The sequence below is a fragment of the Equus przewalskii genome, chromosome X (genome assembly GCF_037783145.1).
Source record: "Equus przewalskii isolate Varuska chromosome X, EquPr2, whole genome shotgun sequence".
Classification (NCBI taxonomy): Eukaryota; Metazoa; Chordata; class Mammalia; order Perissodactyla; family Equidae; genus Equus; species Equus przewalskii.
The window spans coordinates 65,888,750-65,901,780 of NC_091863.1; the positions used below are offsets into that span (position 1 = coordinate 65,888,750).

At 35.6% G+C, this 13,031-nt stretch overlaps 1 protein-coding gene across 4 annotated transcripts in view; it reads left to right on the top strand.

Annotated features, from left to right (window-relative positions):
• The window catches only part of LOC103566226 (uncharacterized), a 396,238-nt gene extending 390,797 nt beyond the window's left edge, over positions 1-5,441 (top strand). For all 4 annotated transcript variants that reach the window (XM_070603400.1, XM_070603403.1, XM_070603401.1 and 1 more), the window contains 2 exons: positions 1,911-1,993; positions 4,846-5,441. In XM_070603400.1, the coding sequence (XP_070459501.1) occupies positions 1,911-1,993; positions 4,846-4,891 (129 nt within the window). In that variant the 3' untranslated portion in view covers positions 4,892-5,441. The remainder of the gene's footprint in view (positions 1-1,910; positions 1,994-4,845) is intronic.
• Positions 5,442-13,031: the final 7,590 nt, after the last annotated feature.

A 13,031-nucleotide genomic window follows, 5' to 3' on the forward strand; every position in this document is an offset into this window, starting at 1 on the left:
ATGGTTATAATATGTTTTAGGTTACTAGTTAAGGAATGTAGCTAACGTTTTTCAGTTGAAATCGTAGGATCTAAGAACTATGTTTCCTAAGTCGTGGTATGTAAAGCATATTATGTTGATTTTAGATAAAAACTACCTGCAAAGTAGGATAATTTCCCCCCCAAAAAACCAAAATTTTCAAATGAAGGATATTTGATTCTCCAAAAATCTAATACTAAAAAGTAGCTCTTAATAAAATATCTAGTCCTATAAATACTATGCCCTGGGTACATACGGTTGAACCTTTTGACCATGACTAGATAATGGAAATATATGCAACTTCTTACTTTATTTTCATTGTAGACGGACAGACTTCACAATACATTCATTAATATCTTGGGAAACTGTATTTTGCATGCCTTCACTAGCAAAGCATTTTTCTGGAAGAATGGATGATTGTCTTCCCTTATAAGCTTTGATATTTCCACATTTTCCTAGTTTAGTACATCCTTGTCCATATTTCCATCACAACTACAGTGGGGATAACAGAGGTGCTTTTCCCATTCAAGCAATTTAAGAAGTGAGAGAAGCTCACTTTAAAGGAATTAAAACTTTTCTACCAACCATAAGTGAACCAAACAACAAAATCAACATCAGAACATATAGTCAAGCCAATTGTACCATCTTCATTCATTCCTTCAACAGGCACTTAATAATTAAAGAGTAGAGAAGGCTCAAAAAATGTACAAAATGAAAAACATAGTGCCTTTCAAAGTTCACGCAGCCTACTTAATAGGAAAACAAGTGACGGTTTAAGGGTAGAAGTTATATGAAGACAAATAAAATAGCATCTCACTGACTTTCCAGAATGGTTAGAAACATTTTGGATATTCAGATAACAACATGTCACCCACGTACTAAAGTAGTTGGAAACACATATGTGGATTATTATTCTGTGTTACACTTTTCAAAAATAACCAAACGAGGTCGTAATTCCTGAAATTATCTTTTTTTTGTGAAGGTTAACATTGACTTCCATGGATAGTGGTGTCAGAACTATGCTACTAAGAGCCTAGTGTCATTTAATAAGTTATCTATAAGTTATTTACAATTTTGTAGAAATAATTTGATTCCATAATAAAAGAGAGAAAATTAATAGTCAATCTACTTTCTGAAAGTTAAATTGTGAAAGTAGCCTTTATTTATATATAAAATTTACTCAAGGATTTAGTTATTTTAAGTCCTTGACAGATTCTAATGTACTTGAGAAGAATTGCATTAGGGTCATTCAAAGAAGTAGCCATTTCTGATTTATGGTAGATTTTTTAAAGAAGAAAGATGATTCAATAGTGACACTGAAGAAAAATGTTCATATAGTACTGTTTATTATAACCAGAATTTTGTAAGTAAGGAGTTATATAGGCGTTCCTAGCAACAGATGCCTGAACGTACCAATCAAATGTGTTGTGCTTTTTGCACCAAATTTCTCTTAAATTAGTACTTCTAGTAATTGCTTCAAAAATTAGCCAACAGAAATGCTTTTGGTTATAAGTATCTTGAATATTTGAGGAAGCCTACAGATAAGTCTTTGTTCAGGAGAGGCTAAGTTTGCAGTAGAATGTCTTCAAAAGGAAGATTGGCTGAAGTGACCAAAAGTTTTCATACTTTCATTTCAAAATAGTCCACCCAGTGCATCATTTCCTTCTTGCTCATATGACCATGGGGATACATGAAAAGGTCTAATTCTTCTGCTTAATATTCATTGAACTAGATCTTAGTTAAGCCCAACCTGTAGGCAGGTAAATTTAGTACCCACATACTCCACATAATCAAAGCAATGTCCTGCCTAATAGCTTCTTAATTAAATATATTTATATACAAACAATTTTTCCGTTTCTAGCTTTTTAGGAATATGCTGTGTTTTCTTACAGTGGAAGACATGTTTTCTGGGGATTTTTAATTTAAGATACAACAAAACCATCTTCTATCCAAAGATACTGGCAACTTGCTCAAGGTCTGTTAATTGTTAAAATTCTTTACTGAGGCCATCTGTGCACCAAATCTTTCTATAAAGTCACTCTTTTATATATCAATCTGATTATATTCCTTCATAATACTAAAGCTTTTACATGGTGTCCTATTGCTGGATTACTTGTTAGATAAGATAAGATCCTAAAAGTGTTCAATTGAGATAGAGTGAACTAAGTTGGAGTCTCCTTTTAAAATGAATTAGTAAAAGATCTCAAATTGAATGTAACTAAAATAATGTTGAGAAAAATCAAAAAGTTCTTCTGCTAAAAAAGTGACCTGCCCATTGTTCTCTGAATAATTTGGGAGAAAACAATTGTCAATCTGCTAAAAGATCAAGGTCTCAGATTGAATCCAGTCTTCTCCCTTTATCTACACCATGTGTAGTTTTCTGAACCAACCACAAACCTACAATGACCAGGTGAGCAATCCAAAGAAAAACTGGTTGCTCCAAGCTCAAGGTAAAGAGCACTTTGTTACTGCTCCTGTTTCAGAAAATCTGTGCCAATGACCATTTTCTAAGAATTTCAGAATCATATATTTTCCCTGGTGACTCAAAGTTCCTTGGCCCACACCCCTCAAATGTAGCAACAGGATCACTGATGCATCATATCCAGGCAGATAGAAAAAACTAGACCAAATCAACTTGAGTCCAAATATTGATAGAGACTAAATTAGGAGAACTTTAAGACTGTCACTCCACATCATAAGTCTTAAATAATTGACTAAAGAGGCATTTTATTCTCAAAAAGAAGGTTCCACTAGAATTTTAAATCCCAGAAATGTTTGCTAGCATGACACAAGTGTGGATACGATATATTCTGCCATGTTTTCCAGGTTTGAAAAAACTAAGGCAGCTGTGTCTGAATTCTCTCCATCTTCTACTTAGAGGGACAAGTAATAGGTTACATTTTCCAAAGTTTTTAAGTCTGAATTTGGGTGTCAAAGACGATAAATGTGAAATGATTAAAGAAGCAAAGTATGAAATTTCAGTTTTCCCTTTCATGAGTCATGTCAACCAACCCCTTCTAAAGATACTTGGATTCATTAAGTGGAATTTTTATGGAATAGAGACTGTTGACCCAGTGTAATAGAGTACCTCAATAAAATGAAGAGTGTGGATAAGCAGATGGCAGTAAGAAAGGAGTATATTGGAGGTGAAGGCAAAGGAAGTAGTATTATATGGAGAAAGACAGATATTGTGGAATAATAAATATGATTGCAATAATCTCTACATTTTTAATCATATCATTGAATCCTGGTATTTTCTAGCTAGTCTAAGTCCATTTGTAAAAGAAGTATTTTTCTTTTACATTATCTTTTTTACTTCCTGACTTGCCCCTATCTCATCTCACACACACACACACACACACACACACAATGGCAAACTTTTCAAAGTTGCAAATACCAAAAAATACAAGCACCCTATGTTAACAAACTCTCATTTATTCACTACTAGCTTCTGTTTTTCCCGTTTTGAAGTCACTCTGTCTCCCAAATCTTCTTGCTCCATTCAGAAAGTAACCAAGCTGTCAAGCTATTCTGAGCCAACTGTACTACCTGGCTACTGACTCTGGAATCTTAGCCTCCTGATATATACATATATCCCTACCACCTCCTTTTTACTTTCTCACAGAGAGCCTATACAAACACACACACAAATGCATGTGTATACCCGACAGAAAACTTTCTCTGGTTTGGGTTACTTTGGGGACCACAGCCACCTGAGTTTTTACAGTGATTTTAATAAGAAAATAATTTTTATTACAAAAAACTGAATTATAAATGAATTTCTGGAATATATCTTTTTTATAAGTTGGAAACAATCTATGTTTGTCCACACTTGCTATCCTGATACTTCCTGAATATAAATCTGGCTAGTCAAGCAGTAAGTGAAGTGAAAACAACAGAAGAAACAAGCACCAACACTATTTTATTTCATCCCATAAATACTATACCACCAATGGACACTAGTCACAACCAAGAAGCACCGTTCATCCAGCCTGACTACATAGTGATAGATAACAAGGCAAGGAAAGTTTTGTTCTAGGCCCTGAAAAGTCCATTTCTAGGTAGTTGCAAAAGGTTCTGAATCAGAAAAAAGTGACCAAGATTGCTAATTATGAAAGTTTAAGCAATAGGTCAGAAAAATTCAGTTCTCAATATGATTATTTTCATGGCTTCATACTACTCAAATATAGTTTATAAATATAATATAATGTGACATTACAAAATATTGTGGAGATATTAATGTTGAAATTGAAAAATTCAAGGTAAATCCTCAGGCAGCCGTTTAATAACCAGCATTTAGTAGCACTTACTAGCTGACATGCATTCTTGAGTTTTACATGTATTACCTCATTTAATCCTCTCAACAGCCCTGTGAAGTTACATAATTATCCCTATTATCCCTTTTTTACATATGAAGAAACTGAGACATTATGTAGTCCAGTAACGTTTTTATGACCACACAGCTACCAACTGAAAAAGGATCAGAGCCTATAATTGAAAATTTGCAATTAATTTAACATATTGAAAATAACATGTAATTAAAGGTATCAAGTATAGTAAACATTGTATTAACCTAATATTAGCAGACACCTAGGTCCCAAAATAAGCGTTACTGTGGTTCTGTCTTAGTATTTTAAGAGACAGTATCATACCTGTGATTGTAAGGTGATCATAGTAGTTTCTTGGTCATGGGTTTGAAGCTTTCAAGGGTCATAATGTCCAATATTTTCTATTAAATAGCTATGTAAGGTAGTCTAAGGATAAAAATACATTTTTCTTTTATTACCACTTTTAACTCCCAAGTTTCTTTTTATCCTATTGTTGCAGCTCAACCTCCAGACAGGTAGCAGACAATGCCTTGGCCCTTGATTAATGAAAAGAAAATCTTGAGATGGAAAAGACAAAGGCACAGCCAAGAAGGTTTTGAGGATATGAGCAAATAACTTCGAAAAATTGCAGAGATCCCTGAGCAATGTTTCTTATATGTTCGTTCTCACATCCCCTCCCCTTTACATGACCATGCCTTTATTGTCTATTAGGGCCAAAAATGTTGCTTCAAAACACCATGTGACAATTGTCCCATTCATCTTATTTGCTTCTGGCAGACTCTGGAATTAGGAAAAGGACACACTGTGGTCCTTTCTAGCAACCATATAAAAATAATTTGGAATTATTAATAACTCAAAAATACAGTCATATTTTTCAATCAGAAATTCTCTTCACCTTTTGTATAAGTCTCTGTCTCCAGAAAAAGATGGTCTTAACTTTTGAAAAATCTTATGACAGATGCTTTTAATATTGTGATGGCCACTCTAGATTTAATATCACCAATAATAAATTTCTGTTTTATTGGTAATGTTGTTTATTATTGTTATTGTTTTGTGACTGTGGTACACAAAATTAAAATAGTTTACTCATCAGTATCGTGCAGTGTTTGCTTACCTTGCTATTTATTCCATCAAACCTTGCCAACCTAGGAAAACTGATAACATATATCCTTTACAAGAAGTTTTAGAGATGAAAGAACTGAATGTAATGAGGCTATCTCTGGAGCTGCCAGAAAGCAACTCAACAAGTGGTATAAAATTTTAATAGTTTATGACAAGAGAGCTGAGAAGTATAGTGAAATAAATAGAAAGAAACTACATTTCTTTCCTTAGTAGTTAGAAACGGGCTAGGCTTCCAGAGGTATGTTAAAAAAAAAAAAAAAAAAAACCAAACACCTCTTTGTGACTAATAATTACCACACACACTTTGAGGATTACAGGAAATATAGGCAATCAAGCCATGCTGACCCACCAGACCTTTTTAAAGACCTCCACAATTTGTCAACACTATCTCAGTATATGACTTATTTTTTATTACTTAAATCCAACCCTCTGCTCCAGCTAGGTGAGTCTCCCCTCTTTTTCCCTACATTTTCTTGCTTGTGTATACAGGCACCCTATTCTTTTTGGTACCTTCTCTATACTCAAGACCTACCTCACCCAAGAAGCCTCATGCTTCTATGAATAATATTGACCCTTCCATTCTCAAGTTCCTATTCTTAAGGTCAACTGAGAAAGATCATAGTGTGTTTGGGGAACCACCCATAGTTTGGCATGCATATAGTACATGGTGTGACTGGTGGCTCATGGGAAGTGAGACTGGAAGAATAAACAGGAACCTTGTCTGCCATATAGTAAATTTAGACTTCCTCCAAGAGGTGAGAGGTAACCTTTACAGAATTTTAAGCATACTGACGAAGTGATCTGATTACACGTTAGAGAAATAACTCTGGTGGTGGTGTGGAGGATGGATTTAAGGAGAGGGCAAAGGAGAATAGGATATCTGTTATGACACAGCTGAGATAGTCCAGACCCTAATTCAAAAGGGCTTGAAATAAGTAGTAAGAATAGGGAAGAGAGGACACTTTTGAGAGCAACTAAGACAAAAATGGCTGGAATTACTGGATTATTTGATGTAGGAGGAAAGAAAGAAGGAAAAATTTAGTATAACTCCCAGCTTTCTAACGTGGGGACATGGTGGTGCCATTAACCAAATTGTGAAATACAGAAGAAAGGGAAGGTACAGGGGTGATATCAGTTTGTGACAAATTAAGATGGAGATTCCTGGGTAAATTTAGGTGGAGAGGTCTAAAATTCATCTAAGGTAAGCCCTGACCTTTAATATACCCAAGAGGTAGAAGGAAAAAAGAAGCACGATGTTAAGAATTCCTTATATTTATATATAGGGTTAACAGTTGCAGGAAGCATTATCACAGTATTTGATGGTTATTAAGAATTACCCTTTAAAGTCATCGTCACATGTAATAGTAGTGTCTTTGACATATAAATAAGAAAATGAAGTCTCAAAAAGACAAAATATGTTGCTCAAAGCTACAGATTTAATCATTGGAAGAACTTGGAACTGGAACATTTATATGGCAATGATGAGTTCCAAAAAGTAACCCATGGCTTAGAGAAAATGCCCGTAACAGAAATTCTATTTCTTTGATTTCCAGGACCCTGATATTGTATTTTTTAATGTTAAGTTAAAGAAGAAAAGCCTCAAGAAGAAAGTAGCAAATTACATTTTTACATTAACAAAACTATTTTGGATATAAACAATGTTATAGATTTCTATGCTTTGTCTGCATGGTCATAAATTGCTTAAAAAATAAATGTGAGGGCCAACCCCATGGCCTAGTGGTTAAGTTCAGTGCACTCTGCTTTGGCATCCAGGCTTCAGTTCCCAGGCATGGATCCACAGCACTCAGCAGTGGCCATGCTGTGGTGGTGAACCACATACAAAATAGAGGAAGATTGTCTCAGATGTTAGCTCAGGGTGAATTTTCCTCAGCAAAAGATAAATAAATAAATAAAACAAAATTGCTTTTTCTCCCCAGTTGTTTTATTGTGGTAAAATATACATAACATAAAATTTACAACCTTAGCCATTTTTTTATTGAGCTAGCATCAGTTTATAACATTATGTAAGTTTCATGTGTAGAGCATTGTAATTTGACTTCTGCATATAGTACCGTGTGCTCAACATTAAAATCTAATTTCCATGTGTCATCATACAATTGACCACCTTTACCCATTATGCCCTCCCCCGCAGCCCCCTTCCCCTCTGGTAACCACCAACATATTCTCTGTATCTATGTGTTTGGTTTTATTTTGTTTGTTCATTTGTGTTTTTTATATTCCACATATAAGTGAAATCATGCAGTATTTGTCTTTCTCCATCTGGCATATTTCACTCAACATAGTACCCTCAAAGTCCACCTGTATTGTTGCAAATGGCAAAGATTCATCTTTTGTATGGCTGAGTAGTATTCCATTATACATATACCACATCTTCTTTATCCATTCATCCATCAATGGGCACTTAGGTTGATTCCTTGTCTTGGCTATCGTAAGTAATGCTGCAATGAACATAAGGCTACATATATCTTTTTCAATTAGTGATTTTGTATTCCTTGGATAAACACCCAGATGTGGAATAGCTGGATAATATGGTATTTCTACTCTTAATTTTTTGAGAAATCTCCATACTGTTTTCCAGAGTGGCTGCACCATTTTGCATTCCCACCAGCAGTGTATAAATGTTCTCTTTTCTCCACATCCTCTCTGACACTTATTTCTTGCCTTTTGATAATAGCCATTCTAACAGACATGAGGTGATATTTCATTGTGGTTGTGATTTACGTTTCCTTAATAATTAGTTATGAGCATTTTCTCATGTGCCCGTTGGCCATCTGTATGTCATCTTTGGAAAAAAAATTCTATTCAGATCCTCTGAGTATTTTTTTTTAGAAAGATTAACCCTGAGCTAACATCTGCTGCCAATCCTCTTTTTGTTGAAGAAGACTGGCCCTGAGCTAACATCTGTGCCCATCTTCCTCTACTTTATATGTGGGATGCCACAGCATGGCTTGACAAGCAGTGCATAGGTCCACACCTGGGATCCAAACCAGTGAACCCTGGGCTGCCAAAGCAGAACATGCAAACCCAACAGTTGCACCACCGGACAGGCCCCCGCTCTGAGCATTTTTCAATTGGGTTGTTTTCTTGTTGTTGAGTTGTATGAGTTCTTTATGTATTTTGGATATAAACCTCTTATTGGATACATGCTTTGCAGATATCTTCTCCCATTCAGTAGGTTGTCTTTTCATTTTGTTAATGGTTTTCTTTGCTATGCAGGAGCTATTTAGTCTGATGTAGTCCCATTTGTTTATTTTCTCTTTTGTTTCCCTTGCCTGAGTAGACACGGTATCCAAAAAGATACTGCCAAGACCAATGTAAAAGAGCATACTGCCTATGTTTTCCTCTAGGAGTTTTATGGTTTCACATCTTACATTCAAGTCATTAATCCACTTTGGGTTAATTTTTATGTATGGTGTAAGGTAGTGGTATGGTTTCATTCTTTTTCATGTGACTATACAGTTTTCCCAGCACCATTTATTGAAGAGACTTTCCTTTCTCTATTGCATGTTCTTGGCTCCTTCATCATAAATTAGCCATCCACCTATGTGTGGGTTTATTTCTGGGATCTCAGTGCTGTTCCATTAATCTTTGTGTCTGTTTTTCTGCCAATACCATGCTGTTTGATTATGTTAGCTTTGTTGTGTAATTTGAAATCAGGGAGAGTGATTCTCCCAGCTTTGCTCTTTTTTTCTCAGGATTGCTTTGGCCATTTGGTGTCTTGTGCAGTTCCAGAAAAATTTTAGGATTTTTTGTTCTACTTCTGTGGGAAATGTCATCGGCATTTTGACAAGAATTACATTAAATCTCTAGATTACTTTAGGCAATATGGACATTTTGACGCTGTTTATTCTTCCAATCCATGAGCATGGACTATCTTTCCATTTCTTTGTATCTTCTTCAATTTCTTTCAACAAAGTTTTATAGTTTTTAGTGTACAGGTCTTTCACCTCCTTGGTTAAATTTATTCCTAGGTATTTTATTCTTTTTGTTGTGATTATAAATGGGATATTTTCTTAGTTTCTATTTCTACTAGTTCATTGTTAGTATATAGAAATGCGAAAGATTTTTGTATATTGATTGTATATCCTGCAACTTTACTACATTCATTTATTGTTTCTAATAACTTTTTTGAAGTCTTTTGGTTTTCTATATGAAATCATGTTGTCTACAAACAGTGACAGCTTTACCTCTTCCTTTCTAATTTGGATGCCTTTTATTTCTTTTTCTTGCCTAAATACTCTGGCTAGGGCTTCCAGTAATATGTTGAATAAAAATGGTGACAGTGGGCATCCTTGTCTTGTTCCCAAGCTTAGAGGAAAACCTTTCAGTTTTCACCATTGAGTATGACGTTAGCTGTGGGTTTGTCATATATGACGTTCATTATGTTGAAATGTTTTCCTTCTGTTTACATTTTATCAAGAGTGTTTATAATAAATGGATGTTGAATCCTGTCAAATGCTTTTTATGCTTCTATTGAGATGATCATGTTTGTCCTGTAATTTGTTAATGTGGTTTTATCACATTGATTGACTTGTGGATGTTGAACCATCCTTGCATCCCTAGAGTAAGTCCCACTTGATCATGGTGTATAATCTTTTTAACGTATTGTTGTGTTCAGTTTGCTAATATTTTGTTGATAATTTTTACATCTATGTTCATCAGATGTATTGGCCTATAATTTTCTTTTTTTGTGTCATCATTGTCTGGTTTTGGTATCAGGGTAATATTGGCCTTGTATAATGAGTTAGGAAACTCTTTCCTCTTCAATTTCTGGAAGAGTTTGAGGATACGCATTAAATCTTCTTTGAAAGTTTGGCAGAGTTGACCAGAAAAGCCATCTGGTCCTGGACTTTTGCTTTCTGGGAGGTTTTTGGTTACTGTTTCAATCTCCTTACTAGTGATCAGTCTATTCAGATTTTCTATTTCTTAATGATTCAGGCTGGGAAAGTTGTATGAGTCTAAGAATGTATGCATTTCTTCTAGGTTGTGCAATTTGTTAGCATATAGGTATTCATGGTGGTCTCTTACAATCCTTTGTATTTATGTGGTATCCATTGTAACTTCCCCTCTTTTGTTTCTGTTGTTTATTTGAGCCTTCTCTCTTTTTGTCTTAGTGAGTCTAGCTAAAGCTTTGTCGATTTTGTTTATCTTTTCAAAGAACCAGCTCTTAGTTTCATTGATTTTTTCTGTTGTGTTTTTAGTCTCTATTTTATTGATTTCCTCTCAGATTTTTACTATTTCCTTCCTTCTACTGTCTTTGGGCTTCATTTTTTCTTCTTCTTTTAGTTCCTTTAGGTGTAAGGTTAGATTTTTGTTTTACAGTTTTCTTGTTTTTTGAGGTACGCCTATATTACTATAAACTTCCCCTTAGTACTGCTTTTGCTACATCCCATCAATTTTAGTGTGTCATATTTTCATTTTTCTCCACATATTTTTTTATTTCTCCTTGGTTTCTTTATTGACACAATAGTTGTTCAGTAGCACGTTGTTTAGTCTCCATGTATTTGTGATTTTTACAACTTTTTCTTGTAGTTCATTTCTAGTTTCATACAATTGTGGTCAGAAAAGATGCTTGATGCGATTTCAATTTTCTTAAAATTATTAAGACTTGTTTTGTGTCCCAACATATAGTCTATCATTGAGAATATTCTGTGTGCACCTGAGAAGGTATAGTCTGCTGCTTTTGCATGGAATGTTCTGTATATATCTATTAAGTCCATCTGCTCTAATGTGTCATTTAAGGCCGATGTTTCCTTGTTGACTTTCTGTCTGGATGATCTATCTGTTGATGTAAGTGGAGCCTTAAAGTCCCCTTCTATTATTGTGTTGCTGTCAATTTCCCCCTTTTGGTCTGTTATTAATTGCTTTATATATTTGGGTGCTCCTATGTTAGGTACATATATATTAATAAATGTTATGTCTTCTTGATAGATTCTCCTGGTGTTTTTTTTTAAAGACTGGCACCTGAGCTAACATCTGTGCCAACCTTTTTTTTTTTTCCTTCTTCTCCCCAAAGTCCCTCAGTACATAGTTGTATATTGTAGTTGTGGTCCTTTTGGTTGTGCTGTGTGGGATGCCACCTCAGCATGGCCTGATGGAAGGTGCCATGTCTGTGCCCAGTATCTGAATCAGCAAAACCCTGGGCCACTGAAGTGGAGTATGTGAACTTAACCACTCAGCCATGGGGCCAGCCCCCAGATTCTCCTTTTAATAATACATAATGTCCATCTTTGTCACTTCTTATCTTTTTTGGCTTGAAGTCTATTTTGTCTGATATAAACATAGCTACACCTGCTTGGTCTTGGTTGCCATTTGCTTGGGGTATTATCTTCCATCCCTTCACTTTGAGCCTATGTTTGTCTTTAGAGTTGAGATGAGTCTCCTGGAGGCAGCATATAGTTAGGTCTTGTTTTTTAATCCATCCAGCCACTCTGTATCTTTTGATCAGTGGATTCAATCCATTTATGTTTAGGATGATTATTGATATATGAGGACTTAGTACTGCCATTTTCTTTTGTTTTCTGGTTGCTCTATATTTCTACTGTTTCTTTTCCCTTGTGTTTTCATTTGCCATTTCAGTTTGGTGGTTTTCTATGATGTTTATCACAGTTTCCTCTATTTTTATATTTCAGGTCTTTGCTCTACCTTTTGTTTTTTGGTGACCATGAGGTTTATATAAGATGTCTCATAGATAAACTACTCCATTTTCTGCTGATGGTGTCTTACCTTCTTTTGTCTATGCAGGCTCCATCCACTTCTTCTTTCTCCTTTATATTTTTGTCATAAATTATCCTTTTTTATGTTGTCAGTTTGTTACCAGAAAAAAAACCCTGGATATACAAGTCCACCACAAGCAGGGAGGTTGGAGTTATGGGCATCATCACAGCTGCAGGGACCATAGTCACAGGCCCCACCACCGCTGCTTCCTAATTCTCTGTGGCTGCAGGTGCCACAGCAGCCAGGAGGCCAGAGTCACGTGCATTTGCCTCTGCTGCTGCTACCAGGTTTCCTGGGGCTGTGGGCTCAGTTGCCATGGCAGAGGAGCTGGCATTATGGGCACCACCTCTGCTGTTCCCCCAGTTCCACCTGCTCTGTGTGTTCTAATCCACCAGTCTTCAGATGTACGCATATGTGGCTCTCCCTCTCATCCTAGTGTGTTGGGCAGGGGAACCTTTGTCGAGTTATGGATGTTCTGCTAGTTGTAGATTGAAGGGGAGAGACAAAGGAGCATCTCACACTGCCATGATGCTGATGTCATTCTTTCTCAACCATTTTTAAGAGTACACTTCAGTGGTATTGAATACATGCACAAAGTTGTCCAACCATCACCACCATCCTCCTCCATAAGTCTTTTATCTTGTAAAACTGAAACTCTATACCCATTAAACAGTAACTCTTCATTTCTCCCTTCCCCAGCCCCTGGCAACCACCATTCTACTTTCTGTATCTATAATTTTGACTAAGTAGCTCATGTAGTGGAATGATACAGTATTTGTCTTTTTGTGACTGGCTTCTTTCACTTAGCCTGATGTCCTCAAGTTT